This window comes from Anolis carolinensis, chromosome 1 (assembly GCF_035594765.1).
Source record: "Anolis carolinensis isolate JA03-04 chromosome 1, rAnoCar3.1.pri, whole genome shotgun sequence".
NCBI lineage: Eukaryota > Metazoa > Chordata > Lepidosauria > Squamata > Dactyloidae > Anolis > Anolis carolinensis.
This window is the reverse complement of record NC_085841.1, coordinates 40,398,561-40,421,907: the sequence shown is the minus strand read 5'-3', so window position 1 is coordinate 40,421,907 and position 23,347 is coordinate 40,398,561. Positions and strand designations below refer to the sequence as shown.

The 23,347-nt window shown below is 39.8% G+C and overlaps 1 protein-coding gene across 2 annotated transcripts in view; it reads right to left on the bottom strand.

Moving 5' to 3' along the window:
* galnt14 (polypeptide N-acetylgalactosaminyltransferase 14) overlaps positions 1-23,347 on the bottom strand; it is a 291,609-nt gene that overhangs the window by 4,924 nt on the left and 263,338 nt on the right. For both annotated transcript variants that reach the window (XM_062973041.1, XM_062973051.1), the window contains exons 7-13: positions 21,755-21,842; positions 20,567-20,651; positions 16,764-16,867; positions 12,999-13,125; positions 10,750-10,842; positions 8,827-8,910; positions 8,015-8,159 (exon numbers count right to left, since the gene is read on the bottom strand). In XM_062973041.1, the coding sequence (XP_062829111.1) occupies positions 8,015-8,159; positions 8,827-8,910; positions 10,750-10,842; positions 12,999-13,125; positions 16,764-16,867; positions 20,567-20,651; positions 21,755-21,842 (726 nt within the window). The remainder of the gene's footprint in view (positions 1-8,014; positions 8,160-8,826; positions 8,911-10,749; positions 10,843-12,998; positions 13,126-16,763; positions 16,868-20,566; positions 20,652-21,754; positions 21,843-23,347) is intronic.

Below are 23,347 nucleotides of genomic sequence, written 5' to 3'. Positions count from 1 at the left end.
GTCTCTGGCATGTCATTTCCTCACCCCAGGAGGGTGTGAGAAGGAACATAATGGCAGCCAGGTAAATTTAACTTTTTTTTCAAGGGTCATCTTGGGGCTGGGGGGAGGGCATCTCAGACCTTTGGGCTCCAGGAGCCCAAAAGGTTCAGGATGGCAAATGGGGACTCACCCCCAGGTAGTGCTAGGACTATCCGAAAGTGAGTCCCCACAGGCCCAATACCCAATTAGACTCAATTAAATGATGGAATTGGAACTGGCCTTGCGAAATTATGACAGGTGTAATGTATGGAAGTCCAGTGAGGAAAAAAAAGATATCCAAGGCCTTCTGCAACACATTAAAACGGTGACTGCCTCTTCTAATGTGGGCAAAAATAATTCAATTTATTTTGCCAAATTCATCATTTTGTCAGGGGAAGTGGTCAGGATCATGGGATGTAACACGGCTCTACATAATTTTAAACCCTGATTTAGACGGGGCGAAAGGTCCTGGTTCAGCCCCCACCCCCACTCCAAAAACCCCACTGTTGCACATTCTAGCCCAGGCATGGCAAATTTCAGCCCTCCAGGTATTTTGAACGTCAACTTCCAGAAATCCAAGGCATTTTACCGGAGTTGAAGTCCAAAACACCTGGAGAGGCAAAGTTTGCCCAAGCCTGTTCTAGCCCATGTGTTCTAACCAACATAATTCAACTATCTGATCCACCCTGCTCATAGCTGGTAGAAGTCCCAGCAGATTGGAGGAGGGTGAATGTGGTTCCTATCTTCAAGAAGGGAAAAAAGAACGACCCAAACAATTACAGTCCAGTCAGCCTCACGTCGATACCAGGCAAGATTCTAGAAAAGATAATTAAGGAAGTGGTCTGTGAACACTTAGAAACAAATGTGGTCATCACTAATAGTCGACACGGATTTACCAAAAACAAGTCATGCCAGACTAATCTGATCTCTTTTTTTTTGATAGAGTTACAAGCTGGGTAGATGCGGGGAATGCCGTGGATGTAGCCTATCTGGATTTCAGTAAGGCCTTCGACAAGGTCTCCCATGACCTTTGGCAAACAAGCTAGTCAAATGTGGGCTAGACAAAACTATGGTTAGGTGGATCTGTAATTGGTTAAGCGAACGAACCCAAAGGATGCTCACCAATGCATCTTCTTCATCTTGGAAAGAAGTCACAAGTGGAGTGCCGCAGGGTTCCGTCCTGGGCCCGGTTCTGTTCAACATCTTTATTAACGACTTAGACGAAGGGTTAGAAGGCACGATCATCAAGTTTGCAGACGGCACCAAACTGGGAGGGATAGCTAACACTCCAGAAGACAGGAGCAGAATTCAAAACGATCTTGACAGATTAGAGAGATGGGCCGAAACCAACAAAATGAAGTTCAACAGGGACAAATGAAAGATACTCCACTTAGGCAGAAAAAATGAAATGCAAAGATACAGAATGTGGGACGCCTGGCTCGACAGCAGTACGTATGAAAAAGATCTTGGAGTATTCGTGGACAACAAGTTAAACGTCAGCCTACAATGTGATGTGGCGGCGAAAAAAGCCAAAGGGATTTTGGCCTGCATAAATAGGGGTATAGAGTCTAGATCCAGGGAAGTCATGCTACCCCTCTATTCTGCCTTGGTCAGATCACACCTGGAATACTGTGTCCAATTCTGGGCACCGCAGTTGAAGGGAGAACATTAGGAAGAACTTCCTCACTGTGGGAGCTGTTCGGCAGTGGAATTCTCTGCCCCAGGGTGTGGTGGAAGCTCCTTCTTTTGGAGGCGTTTAAGCAGAGGCTGGATGGCCATCTGTCGGGGGTGCTCTGAATGAGATTTTCCTGCTTCTTGCAAGGGGTTGGACTGGATGGCCCACGAGGTCTCTTCCAACTCTATGATTCTATGATTCTACCTGGTTGCCTATTTTTTTCCTGGAAACTCCACTCTTTTATATTTGCTCTTTTTGTGTTAGAAGAAATGCAATTTGCTTGTGGAACACAGAACAAAGGAACATTTATACAAGGAGGATCTCATCATCCATGTATTAATTCCCCAAGCTTGCCAAACCACTAAATGGCAGACTTTGGGAGTCCAGTTGTGATGAGGACAATGCTGTGAGGAAAAGGTCCTTTCCAAAATGCATCTTCTTTCTGTAAATGACACTTTGTGGGCCCAACAAATAAATAGGTGAGTTTCAGTGATCCTATGTGCTTCCTTTAGCCTTTAAGAAAATTCACAGGTTACTCTGGAACGTCCAGGAAACTTCCATGAGACCTCAGTATTTTTGAAGTGTGGGCAGCTGGAACTGAGGTGATCCTATTTTTCCTACACCAAAAACAACTTCTGAGACAGATTGGTCAAGCACTGCCATAATGGTCAAGCAAATGTTATTGCTTCTGCTGATATCACATCTACTCCCTTCTCATTGATCATATAGCTAGGCATCCTGTTTTGACTTCACCAAAACCAGTGTTGTCAGCAATGCTCTCGCAGAGACATGCTTGGCCGAAAAGGACAGTGCATTGGTGCCCATGCACTGTGAGCCCGAGCAGCCATCTAGATAACAAGACAGCTTGGATTGCTTTATTGCTGATATGTGGAGTGCTCACAGGATGAATCCAGGGCAGCTCTGGAGCAGAATACTTTTTACATGCCCTGTGAAAGTGGAGGTTCAAAGAGAGAGGCCTCCATAGTAGATCTCAAAGCATGGTCAAGCTCATATGGGAGAGTTTCCTGCAATGAGGCCATGTAGGAAACTGGGGGAAGACCCAGAGATTACAGCCCTGCTGTCTGCTTCTTTTTTCCTTGCAGGAGTGTGACAGCCTCACTCTCAACAAAGACTCATTTCAATCCAGCCTCTGCCGTTTCTGCTGCTACTGACGGAGTGCTCAAGGGTATCCAGGCCTAAGAGGCTTCTGAATTCTTTTCTAAAGCTTGTCAGGTTTCAAGGAACTGCTAATGATTAATGGGTTTATTAAATGAATCCCAGAGTCAGAAATCTATTCCAAGAAGGTTACTGCAAAGTTTAATATCAACGGATGCTCTGTTCTAACAGAAAGCCAATGCACCCGCCAACCAGTGACATCTTCATTAGACAAAACCAGGGCAAAATTACAATCAATTATTTACCCTCAGATGCATTTCTCTGGTGAAGTGCTAAATCAATCAATTCCTTTAGCAAATGAGACATAAACAAGACTAGATAATGCCAAGCTTCTGACTTGAAGCAACACTGCAGAGACAAACATATTCAGCCCGAGGAACAGAAGGAGAGGGGTTTCTGACCCACTCCCAATGCATGCTAACTATGAGGTAATAACTTATGCTATTAGAGTCATCATTATCATCATTTTTGTAGTGTGGAGCCAAGCCAGGGGAAAGGAAAAAAGATGACTGAACAAGAAAGAGGTTAATAAATGTATGCATTATATGGGATGTTTTTTCTCCATCTCATTCAGATATGCAGTGGGTAGGGCAGACCCACAACTTAATGCACAGAATTTGCTGGTATGAGATGTGATTATTTCAGAAATTGAATAAGTTACTTTGTGGGACCTGTTACAGTACATCTACATAGCATAGTAGATACAGCTGGATTTATAGCAATGCTGGCGTTCTGCTCCTCAGTTGACTCAGTGAGTCTATTCTAATCAGGACTAGCAACTGGATTTAAATTTTGGACTACAACTCCCAGAATTCTTTCACCAGTATGGCAACTGGCTAAGGAGTTATGGGAGCTCTGGTCCAAAAAGATACGATTTCTAACCTCCACATACAGCTACAGATATGGGCTTCAAAGAGGATTAGACAAATTTGTGGAAGCTAGTTCAATTTATTCTGTTTGTTTTGATGTACAGTAAAGTCTCACTTATCCAACATAAAAAGGCCGGCAGAACGTTGGATAAGTGAAAATGTTGGATAATAAGGAGGGATTAAGGAAAAACCTATTAAGCATAAAATTATATTATAATTTTACAAATTAACGACCAAAACATCATGTTTTACAACAAATTGACAGAAAAAGCAGTTCAATGCACATTAACGTTATGTAGTAATTACTGTATTTACAAATTTAGCACCAAAAATTGCAACATTTACTATAAGAACACTGACTACTAAAAGGCAGACTGCATTGGATAATACAGAATGTTGGATAAGTGAAGGTTGGATAAGCGAGACTCTACTGTATATATAAAACCATCAGTTCTGTATTTTATTTTCTGTCTTTTTCTCCATATGGAACGCGATATGGCTGATAATATAAATGAAACCAAAAATAAAACAGATCAATCTGTAGTATGAAAGTTTAAAAAGCATTAAATAATAATTCCAAGAAAAACTTAAATTAAAACAATTTAAAACATTTTGACACCTATGATATATTTTTAAAATGCAGTACACATATCTCACATTTATTGTAAGTATACTTAAGTTCTTAAGCTCTTATGGAGCCCCCGATGGTGCATCAGATTAAACCACTGAGCTGAGGAACTTGCTGACCAAAAGGTTGGTGGTTTGAATACAGGGAGTGGGATGAGCTCCCACTTTTAGCCCCAGTTTCTCCCAACCTAGGCTTTTTGGCTTAGAAATGGAGAAGAGCACCAACCCCCAGAGTTGGACATGACTAGATAACAACAACAACAACTTTATTCTTGTACCCCGCCTCCATCTCCCTGAAGGGACTTGGGATGGCTTACATAAGAAAAAGTCCATAAATTTAAAACACAATATAATAACATAGTTATAAAACAACATAACATGACAATTATTAAAACCAAGACATCAACTGCTATGTACAGAGGGTGATTAGTGAAAAACTCTGAGTAAAGTCCATGGGTAAAATAGAGACGGGTGGGGGAGGACAAGGAACCGATCACATTAAAACACTAAAACCTATAAAATGGGGGGCAATATTAAAGTACAACATCGTATGAAAACAAGATATATGGCTGGTGGCCTCTTCACTCAAAAGTGCACCAGGACATCCATGTTTTTAGACTCTGGCGGAAGGTGGACAATGAAAAAGTCAGTCTAATCTCCATGGGGAGCGGGTTCCAGAGTCGGGGAGCCACTACCGAGAAGGCCCTCTCTCACATCCCCACCAATCATGCTTGAGACAGAGGTGGGAGTGAGAGAAGGGCCTCTCCGGAAGATCTTAGGGCCTGTGTGGGTTCATAGGGGAGGAGGCGATCGCAGATATAAGAAGATCCCGAACCATTTAGGGCTTTGTAGGTGATAACCTGCACCTTGAATTGGGCCCGGAAACTTATCGGTAGCCAGTGGAGCTGCTTAAACAGGAGGGTTGACCGCTATCTGTGGCTAGCTCCAGTTTTTAATCTGGCCGCTCAAAGGGGAAAAACTTTGAAGGGGAAAACCTTTAACTTTACCTACTTAAGCTCTTCTAGCTTTTGGGGTAAATATGGCACTTTCTGTATAATTCTTCCCATTTTGTTGAACAGGTAGTGCTTCCCCCTCTCTTCCACTGATTTATCTATGTGTTTATAAAACATATTAAATGGATTATAGGTATTTTCAGACCAAAGTACAAAAATGAAGAAAGTAAACTCTTTAAAATTATAAAAATCAGAGGGAACTACCTTGAAAATAGTTATTTGTATACTGAATTATCTTAATAAATTAAGGTTTACTGAAATTTCTGTTTATCCCTATACCAATTTTTTCTAGATTAAACATATGAGGAGAAGTATAGTGTCCTTCACACACATGCAGATGTCAAAGAATTGCTCATATATAAGGCTGGCATAATTTGAAAAATGGCAGGCATCATGCATTGAGACTATTGGCATGATAGCATAACACAGCTGTAGCCCTGACTACTATTTGCCAGTTAAAGTATGTGAGATTTCAATATTGTCACTTTAAAATGATAATTTTAGCTTGTAGAGGCAGAGAGCACACCTCTTTTCCCGTCTTTTGTTTTTGTTAAAGTGGCACCTAATTGTTAATCTAGCTCAGAGAATACTCTCTGATTGACACTGAATATTTTCCCCTTTAGTGATTGAAAAGGGAGGAGGGAATGAGGTCAGGTTCATTAAGTTCCTTCTACTTTAATAGGCAATTTAATATGGAATGAATACAGAGTACGAACTTAAATATATCACTGCAATTCAGTTCATTTTTTTCTCTCAGCAAGAGAAAGCATAAATAAGTCTGAAAGATGAGAGGAAATTACAATTTTCATGTTCCTTTTCTCTGGTTGTTGAAGAAGGGTTGCATGCCATAGTAGATTTTATTGTGATTACAAATGGATGACAGGCTCAGTTCAGCTCAAAGACAAGAAAAGTTATATCTCTTGGTCACATGTTTAGTTGTAATTTAAGGCAAAGCTTCTTAAACTGTGGATCATGACCCTGTTTGAGGTCCCCTAATTCAATCTGGGGGTCACAAAATTGTTTGTAGCTTGCCACCTAGTGGCTGTTTTAGCATTTACATGAATCCAGGGGAAGAAAGGAGAGGCAACAAAGTGCATCCTGCTACTTGAGGCTACAAACCAAAGCATGCCAGCGTGGAATGAAAAATGCTGAAGATGCTCTACATCCTGCAGTATCAAATATTCAGCCAAGATTTAATTCTTTATGTAAAAATAAACAAGCACTTCTATCTCATTAGTATGCAAATTTGCTTTTTATCTTTAATAAATAGTAAGATGATATGGACAACAAAGAATTGTCAAATACATGTTTGCTTTGTATACCTATTTTATATACCTATATACCTGGGGTTGAATAAAATTTCTTGGGGGAAAGGGGGTCATAAGTAGAAAAGATTTAAAAAGCCCTGATATAAAACTAAGGTTGTATAGTCCCATTAAAATTGCATTACTCCCATTGTGGCTTTCTCTGAGTGTGTGTGAGATCCACCATGTTCCTCACTGTCAACCTTCCTTACCATGAACAGGTGCACTATGGCAAGTGCTGACTTGATGTTCCTATCACACAATCACACTACATGAAATTTACACTCAAAAAGTAGTTGGAGAAAGTTCAGATCTTTTGGAGTCAGCTGAGAATCAGTCTTGACATTATTTTAAATCATCATTGTCATAAGTACTGGCTTCTTGCTTGCTTCTCTCACACTTTGGAAACTCTTTTTTTTACAGGAGACTCATTTTCTGCTCTCCTTCTGTCAGTGGGTAAACTTTATTCAAAGAGGCTTTTAGTCATAAACTAGTTGTTGCAGAAGGGTTTTAATAGAATGTTTTCGTAAACATTTTCTCATTTCACATTTTGAAGTGCTCTTTCACTGTTTTTTTCAGTGTCTTTTGTTTTTGATGTGATATGTATAGTCTAAGGAAACCAACATACCCTGCAGACACCCCCCCCCCCCAACCAGACCACCTACATTGCTCATACAGGCAAATGGTGGGTTGGTAGGGTGCCGCTCCAAAGGGGTCTATGAAGTGCTTGTGGAAGAGGTTCTAAATACCACACTTCCACTCAAATAGAGTGAAAACTACATTGAATCCACTCCAGTAAGGTCTGCCAGCCAATGGACCCTAATCACAGTTTGAACTCATTAACTACAAGTTCTCACTTCCTTCCGATGGACCAGTCAGACACTGCTTCTTTGTCAACTTCACGAACTCTGCAGTGGAATAAGTCCCACTGCTCCTTTTTATTCAGGCAGTCTTTTAGAACTTCAGTCTTTTAAGGAAAAGGCTGTAAGAGGGTGCTGTATTGTTTTAAATGCTTTTTTCTAATAGTGTATATTTTAAATTGTTTTAGTATAGCTAGTAGTTTAATTTTGTTGTAATGTTGACTTTTTGTATATTTTAATTATTTTGTAATGATTTTAATTTGTAAGCCATTTTCAGTTTCCATATTGGGGGAAAAGCAGAATATGAATAAAGATGGTGATAATAAATTATAATGATAATAAAAATAGTGCTTTACCAAAATACTAATCCCAAGATTCTGGCAGAATTGGACATGGGTGTTAAAGTGGATTATATTATTGTGACTGCATAGTGTAAAAGCACCCACACTCTGCTAATCGCTGAAAAAATTACCTGTGCTGCTGATGCTGGACCTTTGCTTGTGATGCAGGGGTTTAAGATCACAACTGGAAAGTCTTGTCCTTCTGACTTCTGGGTCTCCAGGCATCTCTGTCTCTGCCGTATCATCCCTGTCTGGTAAAGCGATTCCTCAGGAATTCTAAGCAGAGAGATTAATGATTAGAGTTATCATTCTTCACCAGAAGGAAGCGGTTTTCCAGGGAAATCATTGACACAGCAGGCAAGCCTGTGATATGATGGACAAGTGTGTTAGACTTAGTCTACAGGTAAACCTGATATATTTTGCATTTATTCATGAAGCTCCCTGGCTGATCTTGGGGTGTTTAATATTTCTATGTGCAACGCTCTGGGCAGTATTGCTATAGATATAAATATATAAGGGCACATGCATGCCCTGAACAACTTAGAGGAAGGTCAATAAAAAACTGTAATTATGCTAGAGAGACAAATTTTTCAATATGTAGTGCTTCTATTTCTAACCAAGATAGGACTATAGGATCATATAGAGCAGTGGTTCTCAACCTGTGGGTCCCCAGATGTTTTGGCCTTCAACTCCCAGAAATCCAAACAACTGGTAAACTGGCTGGGATTTCTGGGAGTTGTAGGCCAAAATACCTGGGGATCCACAGGTTGAGAATCACTGATATAGAGGTTTAGAAGAAAGATCACTTCTTGGGGATCATTAGTCTGGAAGGAAAGGGTTTAAAAATAGGAAAATCCTATTGACCAAAGAAAATTGGGAAAGTTTGTGTGAAAGTTTTTACTTGTACTGTAAACAGTGCATATTAAACAACAACGACTAATACCTAAGTTCTGGATAGACGTTCTCCAGATACCACTTGAAGGTGTGACATTTTAATGACTTTCTTAGCTCCACTCTGCTCTGTATGCTGTCAAAAAGAAATATATAATTATGCAAAATATAATTAGGACATTGCATCTTGTCACAACTTGAAATAAGCCTGAAAAATTCCACTCTTGCTTCAGCCAGTTGCAAAATCTATTGATAATAAGATCCCACTTTTCTTCTATATACCCCATTTTTTCACTGGATCAATACATATTTATATCTTTGTTTGGATCAGGACCATGGGGAAAGGGAGTTAATTCTTCCAACCCATGCCAGCAGTCCCCCTGCATCCTGGCACTAATGGAAGCTTTTGCCCTAGAGCAATTACAGATTTTGTTGGATGGGCAATTTTTACCAAGTTACAGTGAAAGAGAAAGCAACGTACTACAAATCTAAAATGTTAAGATAGTTTCAACACTAGACATGTTAATTTCAGTCACATTATTCTTTGTGTCTATTGTGGTCCTTTCTTTTTCTTATGTTAGGGATTACAAATATGATCCCCTTCAGATAGCTGTTGGACTAGAGCTCCCATTATTTCTATGCTGATTGAGACTGATAGAAGCTACAATATCTAGAGGGTGACACACTGCAGTGTTAAGGAAGTATTATTGCTCTGCATCTCCAACTTTGAAATGGGAAAGATGCCAGTTCTCCAACTTTTCTGTGACTTCTTTGTTTGGATGAAATACATCTCCATGTGCAGGACTCCTAATGCAGCCTAGATGTGCGTGTATGTGTACATACTGCAACCTGGAGAAGAAATCATGTCCATATTGCTGCACACATGGTTCCTACTCCCATCTAGCAATGAGGGACTACATAAAAAAAGCCACTGAAAACTGCTAAGAAGAAAAGAGATGGGCTTGAAACTGGATTTAGAACTAAATTCCCTCCCTCCAAACAGATGGTGTTCATATTGAATGCTTGATCAGGGAGATATGTGCACATCCAGTTGGACTGAGACAATAAAACTTTATAATGCATTCTTATACATGGTATAAAGTAGCTTATCCAGTGTACAACAAATGTCCCTATGCTAATAGGCTAGAAGTTGTAATCGTGACAAAGGCGCAAAGTCTGGGAAGTAAGCTTTCGGACTACAACTCCTAAAAATCTCAGCCATTCTTGTTAACTAAAATCTATCTGCCCCATATCTGTAAAGCATATTGCTGACCTGCACCTTTGTATTACCTGAGGAATTCACAACATTTTAAATACAAGGAAATAAGCCGTGTTAAAACTGATAGAAACAGAAAGAGAAGGAAAGAAGGGGTAAAATGAAAGGTAGAAATTGGAATACATTATCTCTGAGTTGTTATGGCAAGGTTATGACACAACTGTGCTCCTCCAGGGCAAATATGAAAATAAGAATTTAGATTGGCTGCCTTTTTTTGCAACCCTTATTTGTTTCTTTGCCCTGGGGCAGCATTTATTCACACTGCTAGCTCATTAGTAAGGATAGCAGATTCTGCTTTTCTTGGCCCCAATAGGACAGCTATTAAAAGAAGAAACAACCTTGGATTTGATCTGGGACACTTTCCAGGAAGAGATAAGAGGAGGACATTAGCTCTTTTGTTTTCATCTGCAAACAAACCCATCTTTCTGATGAGATAAGCCAAAGCGTGTTTTTATATAAGATTATAAGATAACACACACACACACACACACATATATATATATATCTAGGATTTTTATACCCATATACATACAGCATCTGTTTACTATTAACATCTAATTAACTGTTCCCAGAGATAGAAAATGCAGGCATCCCAACAGCTGGACGACGCTCCTATAAAATTGTAATGAGGTTCCATGATATTGAACAATTGAGTCTCTCGCTTTGCATTTTCCTTCACCGCCAGAGGGGGACACTTACTCTCCATATGGCCTCCCTTGAGCCGCAGGCCGGGCAGCGTAATAGTACTGCTTATATTCATCCATCCACACTTCAGCTGTGCGCTTGGTATTTCTAAGGAGAGATGTTAAAAAATGAGGGTGAAACCCAAGAAGCACGCATGAAAGAGCTTTAATTGGATGCCTTAGATAAAAGCCTGTAGGGAGAAGGAGGGGGTGAGTCCTTCTCCTCCCATGCCCATTGCTAACACCTCCAGGCCTTTTCCCTTGGGCATTTAGGTGATGAAAAGAGATGAACAGATGAGCTGATTTTTTTCCCATCAGGAGATAACTTATTTCAGGGAGGCAAGCAAGAGTCTGCAATCATGTTCAGGTTTTTGAAGACTGCTTCACATATAGTGGCTGGCATCTTGCTGGGAGGGACCATATATCTAAAGGACTTGGGGCAGCTTACAATAAAATCACAATAAATAATAAAGCAAACCTTTAATAATTAAAAATATATCTTTAATATCAATTAAAACTAGATAATTTAAAACTGACTAAAACTATGACGTCCAACTCTATCACTCCTTTCCACCTGCGACTAAGGAGGCTGTTCAGATCCTGAAACGGTGCTTGGCAGCTGTGATGGTCTGGATGAGGGCGAACAAACTGAAATTGAATCCAGATAAGACAGGAGTCCTCTTGGTCAGTCACAAGGCCAAACAGGATATAGGGTTACAGCCTGTGTTGGATGGGGTCACACTCCCCCTGAAGATGCAGGTTTGCAGCTTGGGAGAGATCTTGGACTCAAAGCTGAGCCTAGAACCCCAGGTCTTGGCGACGGTGATTAAAACTTGTGCACCAGTTGTGTCTGTACCTTGGGAAATCTGAATTGGCCATGGTGGTCCACACTCTTGTTACAACCTGTATAGACTACTGCAACACAATCTACGTGGGGTTGCCTTTGAAGACTGTTCGGAAGCTTCAATTGGTCGAATGGGAGGCAGCCAGGTTGCTCACTGGAGCAGCATACAGGGAGAACACAACTCCCTTGTTGTGCCAGCTCCACTGGCTGCCAGACTGCTACCTAGCACGATTCAAACTGCCGGCTTTAGCCTATAAAGCCCTAAATGGTTCCATCCCAGCTTACCTGTCCGGACCTGTCTTCCCCTATGAGCCACTTATGAGATTAAGATCGTCTGGGGAGGCCCTTCTCTCGGTCCCGCCTGTTTCGCAAGATTGATTGGCAGGGATGAGAGACAGGGCCTTCTTAGTGGTGGCCCCCTGGCTATGGAACTCCCTCCCTAGTGACATTAGATCAGCCCCTTCCTGGCTGTGGGATCATGCTTTCGGAGAATAGTGCAGTGCAAAAATAGACTTGGTTTCTTGGTTTATCCTATTTGCTCAGAATTTCATAATACCAAACTGTGCAATTGTAAAAAGGTGCTACCATAATTTCTATTGCTGTTACAGTCATTTCAAAAGAATTCCACTAGTTGTGCAGTACAACATTTGTAAAAGGGACTGCAGTGGCGCAATGGGTTAAACCCTTGTGCTGATGAACTGCTGACCTGAAGGTTGGCAGTTCGAAATCACGAGACGGCGTGAGCTCCTGCTGTTTGTCCTAGCTCCTGCCAACCTAGCAGTTCAAAAACATGCAAATCTGAGTAGATAAATAGGTTCTGTTTTGGCAGGAAAAGGCAAAAACACTCCAAGCAGTCCTGCCAGCAACATGACCAGGAGGTGTCTACAACAACGTAGGCTCCCCGGCTTGGAAATAAAGAAGAGCACCTCTCCCAAAGCCACAGATGAACACTGCCTCCACAGCCAGAAATGAAAGGAGAAGCCTTTGCCTTTGTCTGTGTATTTGTGTTTCACTGTATTTTCATTTGTAAAAAGGCACTGAATGTTTGTCTGTGTTTGTTTGTATGTTGTAATCCATTTTGAGTCCCCTTGGGGAGAAGGGCGGAATATAAATAAATAATATTATTACTCCTCTACATTTGTTTGGTAGCATTACTATCATGGCAATAGACTATACTTATTAACAGTTTTCCTTCCCAAATCTTAATCTATTTTCAAGATGCCTCTTTGCTCATCCACTATCACTTTGAATTCATTTTAGGTTTCTCAATGTCTTCTTACACCTTCACCAACAAACAGCCATGTTTTAACCCTCCATAGTCATGAGCTGGGCCAATGAAAGGTATTGTGCAGTAGATATTGTGTATGCAGACTTTCAAGGAATTTGTTTAAGTTTCATATGAGCATATGAGCAAGGCCTACTTGATATAGGTATTAGCATTTCCTTCTGGGAAGACGTAGGGATGTTTCTTCCGGAAGACATGCCCCACCCGACTGCAAGGGATGATTTCTAAGCTTCCACCACACATCCACACTCGGAAGGAAATTTCTGTAAGACAGAATCAGCTTCAGTTTTTTTCAAAAGTCCTTCAGCAGGCTTTATCCACCGCAACCCCTGTGTACCACTGAGTTTTGCTCCAGGAACATTTTGATTGCTTTTAGCTTTTAATGGTTTTCATGACTGAGATGATTGCTTTCTTCTCAATTTTATTCCTCGAATGCATTTTAAAGATTTGCTGTACACTGCCCTGGAAAGCCCTGCTAAAAGCTGAAAGGTAGTCTATAAATATTTCAGCCAATCAATCCATTCCCAAAACAACATTTTAAAAATCTGAGTGGACCCTGATGCAGTTCCCATTTGCAAGTCTCCTGTCTCAGAGAGTCTAAGATGTAAGTCTTTAAAATTTCATGAGATTTCATAAACTGAAAATGATAAAAGAATTCCTATTCTGCAAGAGAGATAAAATATAAGAAAATATTTATTTCCAAATTGATAAAGGTTATTGGCAGTTTTCACCCAAGCCCACTTGAAGTAGTAGAGGTTGGGGAGAGAGCTTGGGATGTGCATTGAATTCATTCAGTTGAGTTAACTGACTGAACAATCAATATGTTTGCCTCGCCTAACAAGGGGAATGCATTACTCATAAGAGCTTTCCTGGCCAGTCTACATTTTTTGATATTGGCTGCATGAGCACTACCAAAGGAAATAGGATATATGCCACAGAGGCCAGCCAGTGCTGGTACTGCATATATGCCAGTCAGGGGTCACCAACTCTGATGCTGAACCTATCTTTAAGCTCCTTCAAACTCTGCATATGCTTCTGTTGGCAGGATGAAAATAGACACATAGATCCTAAAACTATTCATACTATTCTTATGTTGGTTTCTCTACAGTTATAATAATTAAACAGCTATAATATCACTAACCTATTACAATGTGGGCTATTTGAAGATTTCAATTTTTTAGAAGTGAACAATCCCACATTATTATTTTCAAACCAAGAAGTGGTCTAAAACCAAGTTGGCCTATGTGGAGATCCTTTTCTTTATAAGACAACTTACATGGCAGGGAGCAGCTCACTATCCCCTCATATAAACTGAAATTGTTTATGTAATTTAAAGTGAACAATCCAAAGTTGATTCTTTTCAAACCAAGAAATGGTCCAGAATCAAGTTAGCATATATTGAGAACTTTTTATTTATAATACGACTTACATTTCAGTTAGCAACTCACTATCAGATATGGAGGAATTATCACATTTACTTAATTTTTCAATTATGGTCTCCATCTCAAAATTGTATTTTAGATTTGAAATATGAGATCATAAAAATAAACATAGTGTAAATTTTGTGTGTGTGTGTGTGTGTGTGTGTGTGTGTGTATACAAACATGAATTAATGAAGAAACAGGATAGAACTGAGTTATGTATTTGTACATGCAAAACTGAAATTTAACAGAAAAAGTAAAATGTTTCATCAGTTACTACCATGGATATGGGGGCAACTGCTATATAGATATTCCTAGTACTTAGTAAAAGTAATAAAAAGAGAGTAAAAATAATCATTTCTACCAATACTGCATATAAAGACTGCCTGTATCTACCCAGGCAGCATATCATCAAGAGAAAAGTGAGAACTGGTCTTTGGAAAGAAGGTCCCAGTGTAAAATAGCATTCACAATCTTCAACATAACTTTGTAGCATGGCCAACCTTTATATTGCCAAAGATTAAGAAGAAGCAGAGGAGGAGAAGGAGCGAAAGTAAACAAGAAAACTGCCAGAAGATGATCTTCACAGACTTCTCTCCACTGACAGACTAAGATTCACTTGGTGAACTAGGACTTAGAGCCACCTTGAAATTTATACAGTTCCCTCTTTCCTTTCCACAGCATCCCAGTTCTGTCCCTGCATGCATCCCAGTACTGTACAATTAGCCTCTGTCTTCTTTTGGGTCTGATACTGAGCCAGAACTCATAGCTTGGCTAATTCAACTGCCAACATTTAGGTATTCCAGTCTACTTAATAGCAGATCTTAGTTTCAGGGTGAAATGAAGTCTCGGGGGACAAGACATGTTCAGTGAGAAGGACAGGGCCAAGCCATTTGATAATAGTTCTGTGCATCCGAAGAAGGAAGGATACACACATCTGCACATCATGACAAAAGGCTTCAAGGAGGGGGTGGAACAACAGTGTCAGGCAACAGAGGGGATTACTGCAAAACAGCAGCATCTGTTTCTATGGATCACTGACAAAGCTGCTGCATCTGTGAAGAGGCAGGATTATTTTTCCTTGCTAGCCATACTCCCTGGAGGTGTTGAAGTATTAAAGCCAGCTTAAGATCTGTCTCCCTGGCATCCCAGTGCCTCCTTTGCTCTTTCAAGACTGCAGTTGCCTTCTTCTGATCTGTGGAAACCTAGCAGCGACAAACAATAACACGGCAACTGTCCATACCTTTGAGGCATAAGAAGAGATAATACTCCTCCTTCCACTTCCCCAAAGGCAGTCCTGAAAACGTCTCAGGCTCAAGACCAAAATAGGGAGATATACAATATCTACAATATCCAGATTCCCTAGGCAGATAAGGGTTTCTGGGAGTTGCAGTCCAAAATGTAACTTTTCTATACTCATTTCAGCTTAATCAGCTGTAGCCAACTGTAATGCACAAAGAATCTGGGATCAAGGAATGATATTCGTTTGTATATGTATTGACTTTTTTAGAAGTCTTTAGAGTTTTAAAACCCTGTCAATATATAAATATACATATGCATACATATATATAAAAGATATAAAGAAGTGAAACTGAAATAAGTAACATTTCCAAGCTCAGGTATAGTCTGTCCCAAAGATACTAGTAAATGTCCTAAGTCTGATCCAGGATAATGGTGATGCAAGACCTTCTGAAACTGGTTCATGCAGGAAGTATAACCTTAATGTAGCAAGAGAGCAGACTGATGGGCAGCTATATTTCACTGTTGGAATATCATGCACACAGGGTCACATACAAAGACCTGTTGTTGTCTAGATTTAATTCATTTAAAACCACTTGAATTATTTCCCTGCAGCTAAAGCAATTAAAACCAAACAGAAAATATTCTCACAGTGCAAGACAAAGCACAACAGATGTTAAAATTGCACCCCTGTAACAGACTCTCTCATGACTGTCATAAAATCCTCCCCCAGAAGCAGAGACCATTCTCCCTCTATCTGGTAACATGATAGTAAAGTACGCTGCACTAATTAGTGATGTCCCATAGGAAGCCTCTACCAGACCTTTAGAATTAACTCTGATACGGCCCATTTCTTTCTTTCAAAATGCCTCTAGTATCTGCTGTTGGAGCAGATCTGTGCACATGCCATTGTCTTCACTCTGAGACTGCTTTTTCTTGCCAAGAGATGTGCCTTTTTGTCATAACAGGTAGTGGGACATAGATGATGGAGTCAAAACATAGGATGATAAAATATTTGTCTATGTAATATGAAAGAAAGGTTGACACTGGAAAAGGAAGCCTTCAGATTATTGACAGTGCCCTTAATAAAGTCATTGAAAGAGTTCTTGTTTGCTGAGATTTCTGGCAAATAATAACTGGGATTTTTGAGTGATGGATTTCTCAAACTATTGAGAAAAAGTTGTTTCTTCGGCTCTTAAAGCTTTAACATTTCTCATGACTATTGAGTGACAATGACTCACCAAAATTCTCACCACCCCAGATGTCCATTGCTGCATCATATTTTCCAAGATGGTTGAACCAGGCCTTGTCAATTACAAAAAGTCCTCCTGCAATAATAGGAGTCCTGTATGGTTGGGAAGAAAAAGAAATACATGGATCCTTTGGCAAAAAAACATAACAAAAACAAAAACAAAACATTGCATTCATATACACATAGAAACACAGATAAAACGTGTATTTTTGTGAACTGTAAATTGTCAAGATATACAGCTGTTTCATTTTCAGGCATACCCACAACATATATCCTGGAAATCAGCCATTTGTCATTATTGTTTTCAGTACAAAATGAGCAATGGGGAAATTGTGCTTCTGCATTTTATATACAGTCTGTGTTTATGTACCTCAAAACGAATTCAAAACGATCTTGACAGACTAGAGAGATGGGCCAAAACTAACAAAATGAAGTTCAACAGGGACAAATGCAAGATACTTCACTTCGGCAGAAAAAATGGAAATCAAAGATACAGAATGGGGGACGCCTGGCTTGACAGCAGTGTGTGCGAAAAAGACCTTGGAGTCCTCGTGGACAACAAGTTAAACATGAGCCAACAATGTGATGCGGCTGCTAAAAAAGCCAATGGGATTCTGGCCTGCATCAATAGGGGAATAGCGTTTGATCCAGGGAAGTTATGCTCCCCCTCTATTCTGCCTTGGTCAGACCACACCTGGAATACTGTGTCCAATTTTGGGCACCACAGGGAGATGTTGACAAGCTGGAAAGCGTCCAGAGGAGGGCGACTAAAATGATTAAGGGTCTGGAGAACAAGCCCTATGAGGAGCGGCTTAAAGAGCTGGGCATGTTTAGCCTGCAGAAGAGAAGGCTGAGAGGAGACATGATAGCCATGTACAAATACGTGAAGGGAAGTCATAGGGAAGAGGGAGCAAGCTTGTTTTCTGCTGCCCTGCAGACTAGGACACGGAACAATGGCTTCAAACTACAGGAAAGGAGATTCCATCTGAACATCAGGAAGAACTTCCTCACTGTGAGAGCTGTTCGACAGTGGAACTCTCTCCCCGGGGCCGTGGTGGAGGCTCCTTCCTTGGAGGCTTTTAAGCAGAGGCTGGATGGCCATCTGTCGGGGGTGCTTTGAATGCGATTTCCTGCTTCTTAGCAGGGGGTTGGACTAGATGGCCCATGTGGTCTCTTCCAACTCTACTATTCTATGATTCTATGATTCTATGACCTGCAGGTAGGGTGGTATAATTGTTTGACTGTTGCACTAGGACTTTGGGAAATAAGGGTTTGAATTCCTGTTCAACCATGGAGACCCACTGGGTGACCTTGGGCAAGGCACACTTCTGCTTAATAAATCTTGCAAAGAAAAACCTATCATAGGTCATCATAAAGTGGAGTCAACCCAAAGGCACAAAACCCACACAGCTTAGAAGTACTGGCTATCAATATGCTAAGAACAGGGCACAGTGAATTACTATGAGTACTGAAAATAAGGAAATGGGTGAGAAGGTAGGCTTTTCTCCAGCTCATGAAGGACAGAGGTAGATTAAACAGCAAGTTAACTCATTCATAAATAAAGGACAGGAAATTATCTGTGTTTTGTGGCTGTATGTATATGCATGTGTGTGTGATACGAATTGATATATAAGCCTTCCTGTTTCTTCAGACTTCCTTGGGAAGCTATTATTATTATTATTATTATTATTATTATTATTATTATTAGTATTAACAACAACAACAATAATACCCCACTTTTTATCTCCACAAAGGAGAGTCAAGCGGCTTCTCTCCATTGCTCCCACTTCATAGGTACCTCTGCTGAGAACATACAGGAGGGCCCTCTCAGTGGCTGCTCCCAAGGCTCTGAAACTCCTTTCCCAGAGAGGTTGGACTTGCACCCTCCTTGTTAACCTTTCATAGGCAGGTGGGTGCATTTTTGTTTTGGCAGGTTTTTAAGGGCTGACTGGTTGAGGGTAAAAGAGATTTTCATGTACTATGTTGTACATCAATGGTTCTCAACCTTTGGTCTTCCAGGTGTTTTGGACTTCAGCTCCCACAATTCCTTAAAGCTGGCAAGCTGGCTGGGATTTCTGGGAGTTGAAGTCCAAAACCCCTGGAGGATCAAAGGTTGAGAACCACTGCTACATATATGTTCTTCTTTTTAATAGTTCCCATTTAACTGCTTTTACTTTCATTGACACTTTAATTATATTTTGTATTAATATTATGTAAAAATTAGCTACATCTATTTTAAATATTGTAAGCTACCGTGTGGAAAAGCAGGATATAAACTGATAACTACAACTACTACACATCACCAGTCTTATGTACATATGTGGATGTGTATATTTTTATGTGTATCAGACTGGAAGTAAATGAAAAAGCTCAGATTTGTTTCTGTCCACTGTCAAGCAATCCTTGAATGCCAGCCTTGAGAAAATGCAGGTCCACATCAGAAAGGTTCCCAATGTACTGGGACTAATATCTGCATACAATAATTGTCTCCCGTTATGTTTCTGGTCAAGTAAATACATCAAAGCACCCTTGTTGCTTTTATGCCACTCACAACTCTCCCTCAGCATGCAGTGAGTGGCTAATGCACTCATCAGCACAACTCCTAGTTTGCAGCCTTGATTGCAGGCTTCCAAACAAAAAGAAATACATTTAGCACTTGGGGGTTATTTACATGATATTGTTTCGCTGGGGCTCTCTACCTAGTTTTATCCTAATAAAAAAATCTCATTTTGAAGAGTGAACAAAGAGAAAGCTCTTTAAAAAGCTCTTTGTGTGTAGCTCAATTTTGATTTCACAACTATGATCTCCTCAATACCTACCATTCCCTTAGGTCCCCTTTAGATTAACAGAAAATAAAAATAAAGAAGTGGCACTGTGTGATGAGATGCAAGGTTTGTGTTGCAAGCCCTGTCACACCATTTTCCTTTTACTAGGCACATCCTGTCTCTCTCAACAATTTGACTCTTGCCATGAAGAGATTTTACATTTAGTCCCTGCAATGATAGGAGTCAGCATTGCACAGCCTTCATAAGGTTGTTGGATGGCAATTTGTAGGAGTCCTAGCTGACAAGCCTGTAGTAAGGAATATTGGAGTTATAGTTCTTCAACATCCAAAGGCTTGCAGAATTTTCACCCCACTTTGCAACATGTGAGAAAATATGGGATAGTCATTTTGGTGTTGGACTAGTACACCAGGAGGCCACAGTTTGAACTCCCATTCAGCCATGAAAACATACTGGGTGAGTTTGGGCAAGTGATACCCTCTCAGCATCAGCCATGGAAATTCTGCTTAAAATAGTCTTACCAAAGCAATCATAGGATACAGTTGAGAAAAATCAGAATTGACTTGAAGGCATATAACAATACTGGACACTTCTAAAATGTGGAGATTCCATGAGGCAAACAAAAAAATCCTTTCTCAAAATGGAAGGCAGAAGAGTAGATATGCCCCTTGCACATTCTCCTAAAGACCTCCCAGTGTGTTGAAGTGTTTCTGTTCTGAAATCAGGTCCATCTGGTTGAGTTCCAAAGGGTGATTATGTATCATCATGCATATATATATTTCCCCTCCCTTTATCTGTTAATGAAAGCAACAGCAATCAGAAGCCTGATTGCAACACCTATGAAACAATGATTAAATATGTGCATTTAGAATATAATCAGAAAAGATTTCCATTGTGCTTTTTGTCCACCATTCTTGGGCATTTTTTCCATATGCCATTGGCTCTCTTCCACAGTTTTATCAAGAAGGCTCCAGTGGTCCCCACCCAACCTCAAAATACTGTCACTTACTTGATTGGCTCTGTGGGGTCTGTCCGTTTAGCCTTCTGCTTTGGAGAAAGTTGTTCCCACTTAAAGTGAAGGCTCCAGTCAAACCCTGAGCATAGAATAAATAGCAAGCACAATGTGATTGGAAATATTAGAGCCATGGTATGATCATTATGAAGTTTCAGTTGAAATCATGATATTTAAAACATGGAAAATGTAGTTTCCTGGATTACACTGGCTCAAATGGCTTGGAGATTCTGAGAGTTGTAGTCCAAAACAGTAACCTTTCAAAGCTTTGGACATTACAGTTATAATTATTATAATAATTAACACAATCATCCTGAATGTTAGACTATCAAGGATAGATTCCAAACCGCACTTTAAGTGAAGCACATGAGTTATTTAAATATCCAGTTTGTGAATTTTGTCTCTTCAGTAATTCATGGATTTATTAAATACAGAATTAGGATTTCTGAATTAGCTCCCAAATAGTACTCAGTATACCTATACTCCCAAATAATACTCAGTACATGGTGTTCAGTATATCTTAGAGTCTTCCACTGAATCCAACAGGAGTGGACAATTTTTATCCTCCAGATGTTGCAGGACTGCAACTCCAACAATCTCTCCTGCTGACGATGCTGCCTCGTGCTCAATACCCAGGCCTTATTGTCAAATATGAAACTTATTGAAATAGTTCAAATGTGATGGAGAAATTAGGGAGATCTCAATCAATTAGAGAATGATTCCTCAGAAATCCAGTTGTTTTTACAAAAATTAAAAAATCTTAAACCTTTAGATAATTAATATCTAAGATTAATCTGAAATACAGATATTTCAGACACACATAGGTATTTTATTTTTTATTTTTTGGTACAAGTTGAAAACAAAGCAGGAAGTTTTTATTCAGGCCTAGTTTTCTGTTTTATTTAAACCAGTAAACTATAGCTGTCACATTCAGAAAAAGGCAGGATATCAAAGTGCAGACTTTCATGTTTGGATTGATATAGGAAACTATGATTAGTGAAAGAACAATAAAGGGTTTGTTTTAAGATCACATGAAGGGAAGAGAAAAGTAACTATACCTATGCTCTCAGACTCATTCATACTTTTGCTTCTCAAGACAATAAGTTGATAATCTAAATACAGGCACTGAATGTAATCATATACTTGCCTAAACAGTCAGCTGTCTACAGTTGACTGCAGACTCACCTCCTCTCAGATCGGAAGAAGCAGCCACATAAGCAAATGTGTCCAAGTTGATGATGTCAATAACTGGACTCACCACATGGGATGGATCCTGGTAACAATGACAAAAGTGATATTAGTCTCTGAGGAACCATCTGTTTTAAGCATCATAAGCATATCTACCGGCAACTGGCTTTCTGGCAGGCAACCCACATATCTTCCTTTCTTACATACTGTATGTACTGTATTATAGGGGCATCACATTTTCCAAGCACAGAAGATAATGTATGATGTATCTGGTAGAAGTATTTTCTTTCTCAGAGAGTGCCTCCAGTAAAGTAATTAAGGGCTGATGCAATTTAGAGTTAGCTGTAGAGAAGCCTTTTTAAGTTTGTCAAGTGCTGGTTTAATTTTATAATAGCATTCTCTCTTTCTGGCTTATGTTAAATAAAGGGAAAAAACTATTTTTCAAAGTCTGTTCAGTTGGCTTTCCACATTTGCAGGTTTGACTTTAATGGATTTGATTATTCATGGATTTGATTAAAACGTTTTTTCTAGGAATTTCAAGGTCTTCCAATGCAATTCCATTGTCAACCTCTGTTGAAAGTTGACTATAGAACCATTCGGGGGAACATAAAAATTCCTGGAGAGAGATTCTCAAAGGTTTTTTAAAAACCCTAGTGGTGCTTATATTAGAAAGATTTCCATTGGCTTTTGCCCCTAGCACAAGTGAATGTGGAAGACTGAGTATAGTTACTGGCTCATGTAGCCCTCTATTTAAGAAATAACATGTTAGCTTAAAAAAACATACATATATGCTCAAAAGTCCCTTGTAAATCAATATTCCAGGCATGACTAGTAATGGTCACGTATTACAATTTAGAAAAAAAGTATGCAGCTATCAGTTGTTGCATTGCCCAGAATCCTGTTTGTGTACTCCATTAATGGATTTTGCTTTTTCCTGAGCTGTACAGTGATGCCAGCTCTGAGAAAATTATTTATCTTCTGATATACTTTCTTTGTGGCTGCTGCATTTGTAGCTTTTCCCTTCCTGCTATCACCACCAATGGAATTAGGCTGGCAATTTTCACCATGATTCTGATCATGATTTACAAATCTGGCATCATTCTGCCTCTATTATGCCTGTAAACAAGGTGTTATTATCTGTGAAATGCTACTTCCAAGCTCTGTTGGTTTCTACATGAATGTTACAGCATACTGAAAATTAAATCATACTGTGTGTTGTCTCTGACATTATCAATGAAGATTAATGCTCTCACATCCTTGGCACTGTGAAGGTGAAAATATTTATTTCTGCAGCAAGGTTATTTCATCATTTAAATACTGAGAAATATAGAGAGCAAAGAAAGCAGTGCTATTAAAACTCCTGCCCCCTGATTGTGTTTTTTTTCTTTTGCTCCCATGAAAAGGCTGTGAATCATTCAAAATGGAAACATGTGAGCAACATGTCTGCATATTGCTGAAGAAATAGAGAGCAAACTTTGACAGGATAGAACGAATTTCTATACATATTTAATGTCCACACAATTCCCAGTAGCCATCATTTTCACTGAGTCCAATAAGGCCATGGTGTCCATGGTAGCCAGTAACCCGTGA